At 34.6% G+C, this 19,520-nt stretch overlaps 1 protein-coding gene across 2 annotated transcripts; it reads left to right on the plus strand.

Moving 5' to 3' along the window:
- The first annotated feature begins 630 nt into the window (after positions 1-630).
- LOC143244044 (serine/threonine-protein kinase PAK 1-like) lies at positions 631-16,969 on the plus strand. 2 transcript variants are annotated; one of them, XM_076488033.1, is made up of 8 exons: positions 631-782; positions 3,494-3,741; positions 9,399-9,550; positions 10,315-10,370; positions 11,519-11,660; positions 12,208-12,271; positions 14,739-14,870; positions 15,400-16,969. In XM_076488033.1, the coding sequence occupies exons 2-8, from the start codon at positions 3,554-3,556 to the stop codon at positions 16,067-16,069; spliced, it is 1,404 nt and encodes a 467-aa protein (XP_076344148.1). In that variant the 5' UTR covers positions 631-782; positions 3,494-3,553; the 3' UTR covers positions 16,070-16,969. The 2 variants fall into 2 exon arrangements, with proteins under 2 accessions (XP_076344148.1, XP_076344149.1); XM_076488034.1 differs by lacking the exon at positions 631-782 and adding an exon at positions 3,089-3,136.
- The last annotated feature ends 2,551 nt before the right edge of the window (positions 16,970-19,520 follow it).

The following is a 19,520-nucleotide window of genomic DNA, read 5'->3' on the forward strand; positions in this document are numbered from 1 at the left end:
GTTGACAAAATACATTTAATTAGAATATCAAATGTATTATATGAAATAAACTTCTCAAGCTCTGAAGATGGGAAGTCATTGGCTCTACGAAAAATAATTCTAAATTTCATCTCGTTGGCTCGGCATGGCCAGGAGGGTTAAGGCGTTCGACTCGTAATCTGAGGGTCGCGGGTTCGAATCACCGTCGTACCAAACATGCTCGCCCTTTCAGCCGTGGGGGCGTTATATGGTTACGTTCAATCCCACTATTCGTTGATAAAAGAGTAGCTTAAGAGTTGGCGGGGAATGGTGATGAGTAGCTGCCTTCCCTCTAGTCTTACACTGCTAAATTAGGGACAGCTTGTGCAGATAGCCATTCAGTAGCTTTGCGCGAAATTAAAAAAAAAAAAAATCATCTTGTTACACTAAATGTACCTCATTGTGAAAAAACGTTACTTAAAATTTGAAATTACACATACATTTTATAGTTATATAATTTTGGTCCAAATTTAGCTCATATTAAGTTTTCCACTTAGTATTTTTGTCGTAATTTTTTAATAAGTTAGACATTTATACTTTTAATGTAAAGCTTAAATAATTGCAGGAAAATACAAATACAAAACGTGAGATGGGTATATGATGACCTCTTTCGGTCTGTATAGATAATGTAGCTTTGCGTAATTAGGTGTGTTAGGTTAGTCTAAGAGCTGAAAGTTATATGTTTTAGTGGAGGTTGAATGGTTTACGTTATTTTGTCAAGAGTAAAATATTTCGTAAATTTCTCAGTTTATTTTTGCTTTTTTGTAAGTATTGATTTTGAAGTACTAAAGACATTAAATTTAAAAAATGCCTGTTTATAGTTTTTATTGCTGACGTTACTAGTAAAGTAGTATAATATAAGTAGCAACTAAAGACCCCAAAACTTAAAAGTAAAAATACTAAAAGTAAATTTTTTTCCATTATGTAGTGATGTTTGAAGGTTAACATTTAGTAAGGCCATGGGGTAGTATATATTTCAATTCATATTATTAGTATTCATATAATAAATCCTCAGAATATTGAATATTTATATTCACAAGAACTGCTAGTTTTTCTCCTCCATATGGATTCACAATTTAATATGAATTATACTAGTTTTGGTAGTGAAGAATTTTGTTGCACAAAATAATAGCTGCTAGAAGTTTCTCAAGAGTGTAAAACATGACTGCTGTATTCTAATATGTCGTGGGGTCCATTATGTAGCTCAGACCTTCACCTCCTTTGTCTTCTACTAGCTTATCTTCCCCTCACTTTAAACTTGACAATGAAAATGACGGATTTGAGATTTTTTTTCCTCTCCTGGAAATAACTTTGCCAGCTGAAAGAAATATTCAAACTTCTAATACCTTTCACTTTTATGACTTGTTTTTTTTTTCAAATATGTGTTGTTCTTTCTCTTACCTCATTGTCTTATAACTCTTCCCATTCACTTTTGCACAGACATAATCCTCACAAATATTTCATATTTTTTCTATTTCCAGATATAGTGGTACAATCTGATTTCTATCTTGACCAACTTCACTAGTTATCTAACCAACTTAATTATTTACCCCATTGTAGCCTACAAAAAACGAAATGCCATTACATCTCAATAAAAATTCTAACAGGCTCCTAAAACTTAGATAGCCATATCTGAACAATGAAACAACATTGTAACTAACTAGATGCATGTTATTGAGAAGACTGATGCCATGTGAACAAGGAAACAACATTGTAACTAACTGGATGCGTGTTATTGAGAAGACTGGCTTATAGTCGCTCCTGTTAATAGTCTTTAAAGTTAGTTTTACTACTTTGATTTTCTTTGAGGGTGGTGACAGATTTTATTCATCCATTGTTTCCCCCTCTAGTACCCAATTTACTCATCTATATATCTTTTCCACTTCTTCTTACCTGTTTTCTCTGTTGTTGGAAGCTGTTGGGGAGAGATACTGCCCTCTCTCAACTGAAGTCCATCTGTCTTCTGGTTTTCTCTAAGATGTTCAGTATTTCTCCACTTGAAGAATGTTGTGTTGATCATGACTTCTTGGAATTATAACCTGAAGCTGCTTGAAAATAATCCTTTCTTTAGTTTCCCAACTAACCCATTCTTGTCCTACCACCTCTGTGCTTTGACCTGTACCATCTTTCTGTCCCTGCTTTCAGGTCATTCTCCTTCATTGCCCTACTTCCACATCTCTTGAGTTGCAGATTGGATTTTCAAATTCTACACTTCTCCTTCTGCCCTCTTCTGTTCCAACCTGTTTTATTTTTATTCCCTCCAATCCTTCATATCTTTATTCATCAAGGGGGAGGGAATATTTATTGGAAAAATATACCACTGAAAAGGTATACAAGGTAAATTGAGAAGACTGGTAAAACGGGAACAATGAAACCGTATTGTAACTAATTAGGTGTGTGTTATTGAGAAGACTGATGCCATGTGAACAATGAAACAACATTGTAATTAACTAGATGTGTGTTAATAAGATAATACTAAAGGTGCATCATCTTATTACTGTCTGATTGATGTTAAGCATAGAAACCTCTTTTCAGGGTAATAATATTTAAACACAATAAAACAAAATATTAAAGAAACCATTAAGTTTACCATTTTCTCTAATGTTATGTATGTCTTCAAGAGAAAAATATTTAATCAATCTAGTAGTTTCTCACAGCAGTCACTAGGCTCCCCCATTTTTTTTTATTCTGGTTCTTTTTATTGTTTTGGTTCATTGTGCTTTTCATTTTCACAACAAAGTTTGATTTTGAAAGTTATCTTTAAACTTAAGTAAGGAAAAATACTTAAGAAGAACAGGAAAATTTAAACCTTTTCATAAAAGAGAAGAACTGTAATAAAGAATATGTAGTAAAACACCAGAGTTTAATATTTCACTGTGAGGTTCTTATTGCGATATAACCTAGATTTTCTTTCAAGTAGAACTGGTAACATTTGAATTACTAGCAAGAAAGGTCATCTTTTCAGCTGGATGTTTGTTTATTGTGCAGTCTTTTTGGCTATCCAGCATTATCTGGATGTTTTGTGTTGTACTTGTATTTATATTCTTTGTTGTATCTTGTTTGTATAAAGATTTTGACTTGGTGACACATAGAAAATGGACTGGTTTTAACCCTAAATGTATGCTGGTTTTGATTTTCAACTTGTTCTAGCAATAACATCATTAAATGTTAGAAAAATATTTTGTTATTCAGTGCTGGATTAATTTGTGGCTTAAAAAACATATAAACTGAGTTATTTTTTAAATTGAAATAAAACTTCTAGGTGTGTCAGTATTTTTCTTTAGTATTCTGATAGGATTAGAACCACAATAAGTAGTAAAGCTAAATCTGAGCAAGTCATTTTGTAGGAGGAAATTATTTTATAGAAGTTCTTTGTGATGCATTTTACTTGATTAAATAAGGATTTGATATTTAGGCTGAAAACTGTTTGTTTAAGATGTATCATAAAGTGTTGTGGTAATTTTTTTGTTTACAGGTTAACTTTATGCAGAAGTTTTAAAGAAACTTTGCAGTATATTGCAGAAAATCTATCAAAATGAGTTTGTTTACCAAGTTCAAAACTAAACAATGGAACATGAAGAAAGATGACTTGCAGCGAGCATCAGATATTGGTGTTCCATTTTCTGTTAAACACAACATTCACGTGAGTGTCAATAATGAAACAGGATGTATAGAAGGGCTTCCAGACCCCTGGATCCGACTGTTGAAACAGAACAACATAAGGTAAAAATTTAAGCTTGTAAGCTAACATGAAGCTTAAGATAAAAGATTTTGTGTATGTGTATGTATATATTAATATGAAAAAGTGATATTAAACAGAATTATTATAATATTATATATTGTACCAAACCAAAGCTATTTTGATGTAGAAACTGAATTACTCTTGCTAAAACCTTTGACTTTTTTGTTAGTGAATCAATCAATAAGTATATAATAATTTACCAACTATCACAGGCAGTTTTATTTACATAAAATGACTAAGTTTTAAAATTTTTTGATAAAACTGCATTTTATGTACTTATTGTTTTATGTGATTAGTCCTATTGTGTAACTTAATTTGATAGTCATACTCAATCTAGGAAAGGGAGGAAACTATATGGAAAAATGAGGATGGGAAATAAAATCAATATCCCTCAGTGTGGATTCCTGTGCATGGTGAGGGGACCTCCCAGCAAAGGTTCTGTACTTTCAGTTTATCTCCTCTGGGATCTAAACATCCACCTGCGTGTTTGCTGTGTGTGGTGACCCGTGAAGGGGAGGAGAGGATTCTGGTGGTTGAGGGGTCCAACTCCAACACACCACTTTGGCCTTGAATTCCTGTAAACGGGCGGTCTTGGGGTGGGCCCCCCAAGATCAGTCGGCTAGTCCATTTGGGCCTGGGTCAACTGAGTGCCAGCTTAGGACATCCTCAGCAGGTGTAGTGAACATTGTGTCTGATACTGGTGTTTGGGTATAGTGCTCACGAAACCCTGGCGTTGCTGATGTATCCTTGTTTGGCATTGTAGTGCAACCCCTTGTAGGGCTCTATGGTGGTCAGGGTCAGTGGGTTTTGAAATATTCTTTTTTATTTATTTATTATGGATACAAGCATGATAGCATAGAGAAAAATCCAACTACTGCCAAACGACCACGCATTGATGACTTTGTATGGTCAAACTCACAACTTGAATCTGTCCTGCGATTTTTAATTGTACGTTCTTTAACTGAAAAACCCTTAGGGCATATGTCTACATTTTTTTATTCAGAAGGGTTTAAAAGGGCTTGGTGGCTCACCTAAATTGGTAAAGTAATTACAGTCTCAGAAAATTTTAGTGGAAAAAGCTTCATCACAACATTCCAAACTTCTCTCGAAGTTGAAGGTCATTGGGGATATACCCATTGAGGTTACTCCTCATTCTACTTTGAATTCTTCCAGAGGAGTTGTAGTTGAGAGAGATTTAAAGACCATTCAAGAATCAGAGATCCTTACAGGTTTCACCAGCCAAGGTGTTACAGCCATGCTCCAAATTTTTACTCATAGAGACAGGATGATGGAGTAGACAGATGTTCTAATATTAATATTTACAACATCATGTCCTCCTACCACAATCAAGGCAGGATATCTGGATTGTAAGGTACGGCCTTATATTCCTAACCCTATTAGATGTTTTCACTGTCAACAATTTGGTCATTCGAAAACATCTTGCCATGGTTCCTTAACATGTGCCCCTTTTTCTGATAACAACCATGATGCTTTTGAATGTCAACTAGAACTGCATTGTGTTAACTGTAATGGTCCACATTCTTCCTATTTTACTTCTTGCACTAAATGGGTGGAAGAGAAAGAAGTACAACATCTCAAGACAGTTCATAATATTACTTATCCAGAGTCTCAGAAATTACTATTTCCGGTTCCCTCTCGGACTTATACTGCTGTAATTCATTCTATTACTACAGTAAGAGTTCAGACAGACCTTTCCATGCTTCCTACAGAATCCTTAACAGTGCATCTTAATCTAGTATCCTTCAAAATCAACAAAGTTAATGAATCAGTATCTACTTCTATCTCTGTCCCTATCACATCTTCCAGTCATTGCCCAATTTCACCTTGTTCAAGCCCAGGTATTTCCATGGGGTCTTTCTCTCTTGACACCCCTAAAATTAAAAAAACCATTTGTTCACGTCCTCAATCGCTGGAATGTATGTCTACAAACTCCGACCTGCCTACTCGATCCAGAGCAGGATCACTAGAGAGTGACCGACCCATATCCAGTAAAGAAAAAAAGTGAGGTTGCAAGCAGGAGGTCTCCTCCAAAATAGAGACAAATGGCCACACTAATCCAATGGAACTGTGATCGACTTTTATCATCCCAAATGTGTTTCTTTACAGGAAACATTTTCAAAACCTACTAATACAGTCACAGTTTGACAATACTCTTTATACCGAAATGACAGGTCATGTGTTGGACAACAACATAGAGGAATAGCACTGCTGGTTGATCAACATGTGCCTTCCTTGTCATTGAATACACCCTTGGAGGCTGTATCCATCCATATCTCCTTGGGTTGTACCATCACTGTTTGCTCTCTGTACCTTACCCCTGGAAAATATTATCATCCCTCAGAACTTGATGTCCTTATTGAGCAACTGCCAACCCCCTTTTTAATTTTGGGGGATCTTAATGGGCATAATACCCTCTGGGGTGGTTCTAGTATTGATGTGAGGGGTTGTGCTATAGAGCATATGCTCCTGAATCACAACCTGTCTCTCTTCAATACTGGCTCTTACACTTATTTTCATGCACCCAGTTAGTCATTTACTGCTATAGATCTTTCTATCTGCTACCCTTCACTTTTCACTTGCTTTTCTTGAGAGGTTGGCATCAATCCACAGGGTAGTGATAAATTTCCTATCATAGTAAGAGAGATTGGTCATGGTCAGTGCCACCTGACCTGACCAATGTGACTTGGTGGAAGTTGGAGTAGGCCAACTGGCCCTCTTTCACTGCTCTCTCGGAACTTAATCCTGCCATCTTATGTAAGTCATTGATAGATGATTGTGTAGCAGCAGTAACTAACTGTATTGTCCAAGCAACTGCTCAGTGCATCCCCAAAAACTCAACATATCTCCCATGACATCCCAGCTGTTAGTGGAATTCTGCTTGTTCTATAACATGAAAAACCCAGAAATGTGCTTACAATAAATTTCGTAGATATCCCATGCTTACAAACTGGATTGCATTCCAGCAAGCCCGTGTACAGGCTCAGCGAGTTAGATGTCAAAGTCAGAAGGAATCTTGGATTAAATATACCTCCAGCATTTCTTTAACCACCAGTTCAAAAGTCAAATGGGACAAGATCCGGAAGGTGAGTGGACAATATACTTTGCCCCCCTTTCTGTCTTAATATTCAATGGCCATGAAGTTGCTGATGCTCAGAACATTGCCAGTACTTTTGGTGAATGTTTCTCTCATGTATCTAGCTCTTCAAACTCATTCCCTTCCTTCTTAGCTATTAAGACACGAGTTCAACATCTGCCTCTTTCCTTTTCGACTGATCCTCCGTATGACTATAATCGCCCTCTTAGACTGATGTAACTCAAACTTGCACTTCATCAGTCTGGCAATACATCAGTTGGACCTGATGATATACATTATGAGATGCTATGCCACCTTTCTCCTGCCTCTCTTACTATTCTTCTGGCTGTCTTTTACTGGATATGGCAGGAGAATGTCTTTCTTGATGCTTGGTGCCAAGCTATTGTACTTCCTATTCTTAAACCTGGGAAGGATTCAAAGATTCCTTCGAATTACCGTCCAATTGCTTTAATGAGTTGTCTCAGCAAGACCTTAGAGAGGATGATTAATGCTTGTGTTGTTTGGTTCCTTGAATCAAACAACCTTTTCTCACCCACTCACTGTGGGTTCCAAAGACAACACTCAATGATAGACCACTTAATTTGCCTTGAAATATCAGTTAGTGAAGCCTTTTTGAAGCAAACATCTTGTTTCTATTTTTTTTATTTAGAGAAAGCTTATGATATAACATGGAAATATGGCACCTTGCGAGATCTTCACTCATACGGATAGCGTGGCAATTTATCACTTTTTATTAAGCTTTTTTTTTAATGAACTGCTAATTTCAGGTCTGTGTAGGCTCAACACTTTCCCACTTTTTCCCGTAGGAACTTGGAGTCCCTTAGGGCTCTGTTCTGAGTCTTGCACCTTTTATTATAAAAATTAATGCCATCAGTGAACAGCTATCTCCTACAATTGAAAATGGTCTTTTTGTTGATGACTTTTACGTCTCATGTCAGTCATCAAACATGAGGTTTATTGAGCGGCAGCTACAAACTGCAATCAATCATATACTTAAGTGGACCACAGCAAATGGTTTTCAACATTCTCTCTTTAAAACTGTGTGTACATTTTTGCTGCCAATGGGATATTCATCCAGATCCAGAACTTCATATTGATGATGCTGTACTTCCTGTTGTTCCTGAGGCAAAGTTTTTAGGTCTTGTATTTGATTGTAAATTAAACTTTATTTCCCATATCAAGCAACTTGTGTCAAATGTATAAGAGCACTGAACATCCTCCATGTCCTCTCTTCCACCTCTTGGGGAGCGGTTCGATACTCCATGCTTAAAATGTATTGTGCTATTATCCGATCCAAACTTGACTATGGGTCTATGGTTTATATTTCTGCCAGAACCTAAGCACTGAAAATGATGGATCCTATCCACCATCAGGGGCTTTGGCTTTGCACTGGGGTCTTTTGTACTTCTCCAGTCCAAAGTTTGTATGTGGAGTTCCATGAACCCCCTCTGTATATTTGCCATTTGCAACTGTTTCTTATGTATGCTTCCAAACTTCACTCTTTACCACAGCATCCAACTTGGGGTTGTTCTACCGTTGTTCCTTATAGCCTTTGTATTCGGGCACAATCAGAAAAATTGGATACATCTTTGAATCGTATAGCAGTATCAACAGTTTGTCCTCTTTCACCATGGCTAATTACTATCCCCACCAGTGACCTATCTTTGAGTCATATGAGGAGGGTACTCCCGATTGGAAATATCACTCTTTATTCGCTGAATATCTTTCAAACAATCCATCCATTCCCATATATATATATATATATATGGATGGTTCAAAATCAGGTGACTGTAGGTTCTGCCATGGTTTGTTACAGTTCGGTTGTAGCACACAGAATCCCCTCTACGGTGTGTGTTCACTGCTGAATTATATGCCATTTCTCTTGCCCTGAATCATATTGAAACTATGCAATATACAAAGTGTACGATCTATACTGATTCACTCAGCTGTCTATACAATTGAACATCACTGTAACAGCTATGTGTAATCTGTACAATAGAACATTACACTGTAACAGCTATGTGTAAACTATACAGTAGAACATCACACTGTAACAGCTATGTGTGATCTATATGAAGAACATCACACTGTAACAGCTATGTGTGATCTATATGAAGAACATCACACTGTAACAGCTATGTGTGACCTATACGAAGAACATCACACTGTAACAGCTATGTGTGACCTATACGAAGAACATCACACTGTAACAGCTATGTGTGACCTATACGAAGAACATCACACTGTAACAGCTATGTGTGACCTATACAGCTGTGTGTGAAGAACATCACACTGTAACAGCTATGCAGCTGTGTGTGACCTATAATGAAGAACATCACACTGTGACCTATACGAAGAACATCACACTGTAACAGCTGTGTGTGACCTATACGAAGAACATCACGCAGTAACAGCTATGTGTAACCTGTACAAGAGAACACCATGCTGTAACAGCCATATGTAACCTATAGAATAGAATGTCACAATGTAACAGCTATATGTAACGAATGTTTGTCACTTCAGTACAACAGAACAGAGCCAGAACCCTACAGCTGTTCTTCAGGCATTGAAGTTCTATGCACATTCCATGAAGAAGAGACCTGGACAAGCTAAGTTCTTGGGAACCACAGAAACTGTTGAAGAGGAAGCTGAAGAAATAGAGAATGAAATAACAGGTAAATTGTTTTATTATAGGAAGTGAAAGATTTGACAGGAAATCTTTGTAAGTTGTTATTGCAATGTTTTAATAGCTAATTTTTTGCAGTTAGCACAGCAAGCAACTATTTTTTTTTGTAAATATAACTTTTCAGTTTGAAGTTTTGTAACATTATAAAACCTTATTCTTGAACGAATGTTTGAGTTGTCTTATGACTGATGTCTTGTGTTGGCCAATTAATCTGTTACTGTTCGTGTTCTATCTTATATATTTCTTGGAATATTTGTAGGGTGTCATAATGTATGGTTGATGACATAAACTCAACAATACTGCTTGTTTATTATTTAAAAAAAGTTCTACATCTGCACCTTGTGGTGTGAAAGTCCTTTAATTTTAGATTAAACATAAACAGTAACAGGCAAGTATGAGAAAACCCTGTATCAACAGAAAGAACAAAATGTAAATAAAAAATTGAGATTTTTATGGAAAATGAAAGAAGTTAATGAAAATATCTTTTAAAGTTTGTTTTTTCTGTTGATAGAGTTATCTGATACTGTCATGTTACTGTTTATATATACATTTTGCTCTTTCTGTTGATAAAGGGTTATCTCATACTGGCATGTTACTGTTTATGTAGTATCTATATGGTAAACAATTCTGTGAGGCTGCACTATTTGTAGTAAGAATTATTTTAAATTTTTTGTTATATGCTATACATTGTTTCTTATTATGAGAAGTGGGTAATATAGTCAACATAATAAAGGTCCAATGTTTATTTAAAAGGGGAAACTGATAGAAAACCCCAGAAACAGGATGTCTTTTCAGACACTACAACACAGGTGAGTTGTAGGAGAAATACAACAATATTTTTTTTTATTTAGGCTTTTGTAGGAAAATGGATCAAATGTATTAACTATTTAAAGTCAATCTAACTTGTGCAAAAATTATAACTTTAAATTATGACACATTTTGTTTTGGGATGACAATGTAAGTTTTATGTCGGAAGACATAAGCAAGTTGACCTTGCATATTTCAGACGATTGAACATGCGTATCCATCATCATAGATGGAAAATTCTATTAACAGTTCACGAGAAACACTTGACACATAGTGATTTTTATAATAAATTAAAAGGTATGAGAAGAAATTTTATCAGATCACAGAACACAATCATGTGGACTTTATATTTCAATTAGGTTAAGTAGTGTATAGAGCATGGCAAGGTTTTTTAATGGACTCAAGCCTAAACACAGTGTGTTTGTACTTTCAAATGTCACATGGTTTGATGAACTGTATTTACATGATACGAAGCTAATACAGACTCATGAACCTTTTTCTGTTCTACATTACTCTAGCATTATTTAATTCTTCATTGTATGTTTCTTGTAACATGATTATTTTGTATATTACATTTATTAAAATGAATCTAAAAGTGATTGTGGAACATGTTTAGTTCAATAAACTGTGTAGGGACAAGGTAAATGTAACTTGTTTCAAGGGCTAATGTATCAATTACTTTGTCATTAAATCTCTATTAATTGCAATAATTTTAGGTACTGAAAACAATTTTATATGGAAAAGATTGAGTTTCTGTGTGTGTTGTGGTATGTTGACCATACATGTCACAGTGTCTCTTGATAGAATACATATATTAAAATCCTTTACTACAGAAGAAAACATTTCATGGTAATTCAGTTTTGTAGTATTAATTATTACTTTTAACTTGTCTCATTAGACATGTTCAGTTGACACTTTTTATAAATGTCTGGTTTGCGCAGAAGTTGATGTAGTTTGATTTGAGTTCAACTTATCAAAAACTCAACTTTGTTAGTGGCTTCACCAGAGTTCTCAATATTACATTGTAAGATATGGAAGGATTGAATAGGAAACTAGTGTATTTTAAGAAAAGATAGGCCTGTACTATCAAGATAAGGTTCTTATTGCAAGCAAGTTTTCTTTAGTTTGATTTTCTTCAATTATGTAATAGAAAGGAGATCTTGATGAAGCAATAGACAAGATGAAAGATGCTTCTATTACATCTGATCACACAAATCAGGCTGAAGCTCCCAGTTTAAGACAGAAGGAAACTAAGAAGAAAATGACAGATAATGAGGTGATGGAAACACTAAGTAAGTTGACAGTACATTTTTTGTATTTTGTTAAAAAGATGTTTTGGAATGATATAATACATTAGCTTATAGTATTGTGACAGGTTACTGTACTCTTATATTAGATTATCACAGGAAATGTATTTTTAAGAATAAAATATTTGGTTAAAATATTTTATAGCTAGATCTGTTAGACTTTCATATTAAATACTGGATTAAGATTTCAGATTTTTCTTTTAAAACCTTTAAAGGAGAGAGAAAAAAAGAGTAAACTTCTTTCCTTCAAAACTCAGGAGTTTCTTCTGGTCACTCTCCTGAAAGTAACATGGTCACTTCTAACTGATTTTAGATTGAAAACTGTGTATTTGTATGCTTCATTGAACTTTTGTTGTTTGCATGGTTTACTGTAATTTGTTATTCCTGTGTTTATTTTTAATTTCTATCTCCAGTTGGTTTTCTTTTTGCTGTAATTCAGTTTTATTGGCTATTGTCATTACTTTTCTGTGAAAAATCCTATGAAATATTAAGATGTTTCTAAAAAAAAATTAATTTTCTTTTCCTTCCTTAGAGACTATTGTAAATACAGGAGATCCGCATGTCACGTATGCTCTTGACAAGAAAGTTGGTTCAGGGTAAGTCATAACACTTTTAATTGGTAAAACCTAAACAGTTCTTGAAATATTAAGTTGAGATTTCTTTGAAATAAAAGAACTTCAATTATAATTTGGTTGCTTTAGACAAATGTTCATAATATGTCTCGCATATGCTATGCCATACACAAGTGTTCATAATATCTCTTACTATGCCATACACAAGAAATGTTCAAAAGAATATCTTTCTTATGAACCTTCAAAATGATAAGATTCCAGAAAATAGATTTTTGTAACAGTATCTACATGATAATAAGCTGATAAACAGTGATTTGTGAGTTTAATGGACATTATTTTATCTGGTGAACATAATAAGAGTTGAAACATGTTTGTTTTGTATGAGAAATGTTTCACTGTGTTTATAAATCATTGATTGCTAATTTACTATTGTATTAGCACAATGGGTTTCTGTGTACAGGTAACTAACTGTGCTTTATTTGTTAATTAGTATTTCATTGGGATAGTAGTACAAAGAAATGTGACTGGTTAAAAATGTATCTCAGGATGGCTGGTATGGGTATCAACACTTTTACCAAAATAAAGCAGAGAACAAAATTTCGACCCTCTTAGGTCATATTCAGGTTAACAATGTTAATGCCTATACCAGTCAACCTGAGATGCATTTTTACTTCAAGTGGGTTTCTTGTCATCGCGAAGTGACTGGTTAGTAACAGAAAACAACTTACGATAATTGAGGGGCATATTGACAAGTTGTGATTAAATAATAAGAGAAGTAACCATCAAGGCAGTTTACCCTCAGTTCTTTACACGAAAGACTAATGCTGTGAGGCATGTTAATGTTTGGTGAACACAGTTAGTACATATTTTATGTATGTATGTTTGCAAGTTTGTTTTCAGTTGATTGTTGTCAAAACACTGTTGGTTAATTCAAATATCACTTGCTTTTTTGACTGCAGAGGTCAAAGTAGTTAATGTCGAGCCCTGACAATCTTTAATTAGCTACATAATTACAAACAAGGTTAAGAGTTGACCAGTAAAAAGTTGACTACATGTTTCAATGTTACAATGTCATCTTCAGGAATTAATTGGAAGACGTATATATTTATACTTGTATATACTTTGTTGTTAAATAGGCTGCGTGACCTATATACAAGTTTACAATTCCCACAGGAACATTTTTTTTAAAGGTCACTCAACATTTTTGCATAAATATTTGCCAGACTTTTCAAATACATGATATTTTATTATATTTAATTATATCCATGAATTCACGAATATTATTGGCTATATGATACCTTTTGGTAGAACCAATATTACATTTCTTTTCAACAATACCATGTTCTGTGTTTCATGTATATGTTCTGCTGTGGCTGAATTTTCAATTTTTTTATTTCTTATCCTTTATACTCCATTAAATGATACTTTAAATTATGTTTAGTCTGTCCAACAGAAATCTCCACATTCACATTTACTTGTATTGAGTTTGTTTTTTTCTGTTAACTGTGTGATATCTTTAGTATTATATGAAGCTGATTTATATCAATAATCTGTTTAAGCATAGAATAAAACATTTGTTGTTTTCTAAACACATTAAATAAATTATTAGTTAAACCCAGGATATGGCTTTTATATGGCAAAAATCAAAGCTTTCTTTTTAATTCTTTCATAACTGGGTTTTAAAGTAATACTTTAATCAATTGTTACTCCATTGGTAAATTTCTTTGACAGCTCCATGTACAGTATTTGGTTAAATCCTCTTTAAATTGCTACAATTTTTTTTAATAAATCATTGTGGGTCTTATTTAGTACATGTCTTAAATTCTCTGAATATAAGTATAAAACATTTTTTCAGGGTTCTGGTATTACATGATTCATAGTGGGGAGGTGCAAGGACAGAAAAGGGTTTCTGAAAAATAGATGTTTCTAAATTACATTTATAATTACTTTTTACTAATACATCTAGGAAGGGGAGCTGTTATATTCCTCAGTTTCCTAAATAAATTGTATAGATGGTTCTTTACTATTCAAATTGCTCATAAACTCAATTAATGCATTATTACTATATTTCCACAGCAAGAATGTGTCATCCACATATCCAGTTATCAGGTTTACACTTTGCATAATTTATGGCTTTAGTTTCAGATATGTCCATATACAAGTCACACAACAACAGTGAAAATGGAGATCCCATAACTAACCATTCGTTTTGTTTATTAACATTATTGTTAACTTGAAAAAATTGATATTTTTGCATTTGTGTTACATTAAGTATATCTATAGTTTCAACTGCTGTAAGTTTATTTTGTAACAGTTTATTCTCCAAACGCTCAACAACATCTTCCACAAACTTTTGTAAATAGAAATCTTTTTTTATAGTGGACATCTTATAACTGTAATTAAAACGTTTTTAATTTTAACCTTTTTTATGTGTTATTTACTGTTTTAACTTGTTTCTTACAAGATGTATGCATCATTTTACTTTGTTTAGAGCATCGGGTACTGTGTTTATAGCAAAAAATAAAAAAACTAACAACAATGTAGCAATCAAATCAATGGACTTACTTCAGCAGCCAAAGAAAGAATTGATTCTTACAGAGATTTTAGTAATGAAAGAAAACAGGTGAGGTTTCTAAAAGTATTAACTGTTCAAGTAGAGAGCCTATAAATCTCTTGCTATATCCAGAAGTCTGTAACAAGTTCTTTTTACTCAAAAGTTAATGTTTTCATATTCTATTTATGGTATAATGTAAAATAATATTTGTAGTTTTCAGTCTATCTTTACTCATAAGTTACTGTATTTTTCACATTCTAGTTGTGGTATATAATGTAAAAGTAATATTTATAGTTCTCAGTGTATTTTTACTTGTAAGTTTCTAAGTTTTTCACATTGTAGTTGTGATATATAATGTAAAATATGTTTTTATTGTGAAAAGGCTAGCTACTTCTGAATAAAGAGAACTGAGACTCTAAAACTTTTCAGTTTACTGAAACTGTTCTCCAAAACTTACTTGTGCATTCTTAGATCATTTGTACTTTATGTACCAGTGAGATGTGCTTATCAGGAGTACAACCTTATTACGTGTTTTAAAGGATAATTGTACATCTCATACTATTATGATTTTAGTATAGGGAATTTTAATTTTCTACAGACATCCAAACTTGGTGAACTTCTTAGACTGTTATCTAATGGATACAAACCTGTGGGTTGTGATGGAGTATCTGGAAGGAGGAGCACTCACTGATGTGGTCGAGGAAACAGTTATGCGTGAAGGACAGATGGCTGCAGTTTGTCATGAAATCTTGCAGGCTCTAGCCTTTCTCCATTCCAACCAGATTGTACACCGTGACATCAAAAGTGACAATGTGCTTCTCGGAATGGATGGGAGTGTCAAAGTTACAGACTTTGGGTTCTGTGCCCAGATAGCACCAGAGGAAAAACGTCAAACAATGGTTGGCACCCCATACTGGATGGCTCCTGAAGTAGTTACACGGAAGCACTATGGAAACAAAGTGGATATCTGGAGTTTGGGAATTCTTGTTCTAGAAATGATTGAAGGAGAACCACCATACCTGAATGAGCCCCCATTGAAAGCCCTCTACCTGATTGCTACAAATGGCAAGCCCAAAATAAAAAATGAGGAAAAACTGTCTCCAGAACTATTGGATTTTCTTGACAAGTGTCTGGCCGTGGAGGTAGACAAACGAGCAACAGCAGAAGAACTTCTTCACCACATGTTCCTTGAGAAAGCTGAAAGTCTCTTTACTATTATTCCTTTGATCAAGGCTGCAAAGCAAGTAAAGAAGAAGCAAGCACACTAAAGATGTGTGTTGTTCTAGGCTTTAGATCAAGGACGCTAAATACGTGTTCTAGGTTTTAGATCAAGGACACTAAAGATGTGTGTTGTTCTAGGCTTTAGATCAAGGACGCTAAATACGTGTTCTAGGTTTTAGATCAAGGACATTAAAGACGTGTGACGTTTTAGGTTTTAGATCAAGGACACTAGAGACGTGTTGTTCTAGGTTTTTTGTTAAAGATGCAAATATGTTTCATTAGATTTTGATAGTTATTGTGTACTTACATTTCTTAGTGTATTACAAACATTATTACAAAGGAGCTAGCATCATATTGAAGATGGGTGAAGTATTACAAGTATAGTATTACAAACTATGCATTTCTCAGTTGTTAATGTTTTATAAGGATTCTACAAAGATTTTATAAAGTTAGTTATACTGCTAAAAATAAATCATGCTTGTTTTTCATTATGGTGAAGTAGATATATAGTTTTCTTATATTGTGGTGTTTAGTATTTGTAATCATTGCCACTGGATATACTTTAATAATATTCCAAGTTTGTTTATGCCATGTCAGAGAAGCAGGAGATAACAATCTACACTTTGAATTGTGAGGTGTTTGTATTAACTTTTTTCCTGAAGGTTTCCAAATATTTTACATACAGATATACCTTCTGTAGATCTTGTAAGTGGTTTATAGCTTTTTTACAAGCAGTGTTATATCAGACATTAATCCACACATTCCATAAGCCATGCTTTAATAGATGTGTGAAATGAGTTTATTGTATGTGCCTTGCTCTAGACAGAAATCTTGAAATGAGTTTATTGTATGTGCCTTGCTCTAGACAGAAATCTTGAAATGAGTTTTTATCTATAATTAATTATACTAATCAATTGTTTCAATTTTATTTTATTAACAAAACCAAGTAGCAAATGTTGCATGTTTTGGTTCTGGTCCTAGCCTGATTACACCTAGTCAGTTACTTTTTGTAAAGTTGGGACTTCTTGTCAAGCAGTAAATGAATCAGGTGGGAAGTTTGGGTGTTTTATTCCGGTAAGTAAATTAAAAGTTATGGACTTTATGTATCTTGGTTATTTTATTGTATAATGTTGAATAGTTCATATGATTTACCTGGGAATAAATCTTAACTGTTATTTTTAACCCTTTTGCTGCATTACATTGTAGGACCTGTAACATTGCAACCATTATTTCTTCATAGCTCTGTATTGGATGGGAAATTCCAAAGTTTTCTAATGGCCAAAAGCTGTGACTAAATCATACTTTGAATAGGATAATAAACTTTCACAAAGTGTTCAGTTATTCTGGGGCTTTTCCAAAAAACAAAAGGTTCTGTATTTTCAACTTGTAAAATCATTCCAGTAGGAGTGATAAAGTCCTGCAGTGTTTAACACTCCTAAGAAAAGTGGGGCCTAATAGGCCCCAGAGCAACTTGAAAGGTTATTAATATTAGGCTAATAATTTTGTATTTAAATGAAATTGCCATTTAAATCCATTAATGAATGGATTAACGAGATTCCCACTGTCCCTATCTACTATCTAGCAAAACCACAGCCAGGGGAACGGGCTTGGAGAAATCAGGACTAGAAACGTCTTTTCGTAGGAGTGTTAAGCATTGTTAATGCATAAATGGATTATGACATAATGAAACAAAGGATTCTACCATGAAGCCTTGTTTTATGAAACTATGTAACAAAAGCTCAAACATAACAAAATTACTAAAAATATTTTTCATAAAAAATAAACACTGGTGTCACAGTGAAAGGGTTAAATAAAGTGTGAAATTCAAATTTATAACTGTTTGGTTTTATAGGTTTATGTTGCTGGTATGATCTTTCTAGTTTTATGATTTAGTTAGTTTTGTGATTGATATCAAAGTAAAACTTCAAGTAGTATTGTTTTCCAAGCCGTCTTAGTATTTCGTCTACTGAGTATATGTATTTATCTAAAAAAAAACCTTGTTTTCAAGTATTAGTTGCATTAGTTGTGTGAATTTTAATAGCACAATACGTGATTTAGAATTCTAGTCTAGATTATGTGATATAGAACAAAACCATGATTAGTGGTTAGAAACATTTGATAATGTTGAATGCAGTTGACTCATTGTTTTCTGCTTTCAACCATTAGTTACTATAAAACAGATTATTAAATCAGTGTTACTTTTGTTTCCTCCTTATTTAAGAAGCTTATCGAGAAAATGATATAAACACAGGTAGGTGTAAACTCTGTATAGAATCAACATTTAACACCCACCAGTTTAGCCACTTTAGCTACGTTGAACACACACCAGTTTAGCCACTGTAGCTACGTTGAACACACACCAGTTTAGCCACTGTAGCTGCATTGAACACCCACCAGTTTAGTTACTGTAGCTGCATTGAACACCCACCAGTTTAGTTACTGTAGCTCCATTGAACACCCACCAGTTTAGTTACTGTAGCTCCATTGAACACCCACCAGTTTAGTTACTGTAGCTGCATTGAACACCCACCAGTTTAATTACTGTAGCTGCATTGAACACCCACCAGTTTAGTTACTGTAGCTGCATTGTACACCCACCAGTTTAATTACTGTAGCTGCATTGAACACCCACCAGTTTAGTTACTGTAGCTGCATTGTACACCCACCAGTTTAGTCACTGTAGCTGCATTGTACACCCACCAGTTTAGTCACTGTAGCTGCATTGAACACCCACCAGTTTAGTCACTGTAGCTGCAATGAACACCCACCAGTTAGTTACTGTAGCTGCATTGAACACCCACCAGTTAGTTACTGTAGCTGCATTGAACACACACCAGTTTAGTTACTGTAGCTGCATTGAACACACACCAGTTTAGTCACTGTAGCTGCATTGAACACCCACCAGTTTAGTCACTGTAGCTGCAATGAACACCCACCAGTTAGTTACTGTAGCTGCATTGAACACCCACCAGTTAGTTACTGTAGCTGCATTGAACACCCACCAGTTTAGTTACTGTAGCTGCATTGAACACCCACCAGTTTAGTTACTGTAGCTGCATTGAACACCCACCAGTTTAGTTACTGTAGCTCCATTGAACACCCACCAGTTTAGTTACTGTAGCTCCATTGAACACCCACCAGTTTAGTTACTGTAGCTGCATTGAACACCCACAGTTTAGTTACTGTAGCTGCATTGTACACCCACCAGTTTAGTCACTGTAGCTGCATTGAACACCCACCAGTTTAGTTACTGTAGCTCCATTGAACACCCACCAGTTTAGTTACTGTAGCTCCATTGAACACCCACCAGTTTAGTTACTGTAGCTGCATTGAACACCCACCAGTTTAATTACTGTAGCTGCATTGAACACCCACCAGTTTAGTTACTGTAGCTCCATTGAACACCCACCAGTTTAGTCACTGTAGCTGCATTGAACACCCACCAGTTTAGTCACTGTAGCTGCAATGAACACCCACCAGTTTAGTCACTGTAGCTGC

Source organism: Tachypleus tridentatus, chromosome 2, assembly GCF_004210375.1.
Source record: "Tachypleus tridentatus isolate NWPU-2018 chromosome 2, ASM421037v1, whole genome shotgun sequence".
Classification (NCBI taxonomy): domain Eukaryota; kingdom Metazoa; phylum Arthropoda; class Merostomata; order Xiphosura; family Limulidae; genus Tachypleus; species Tachypleus tridentatus.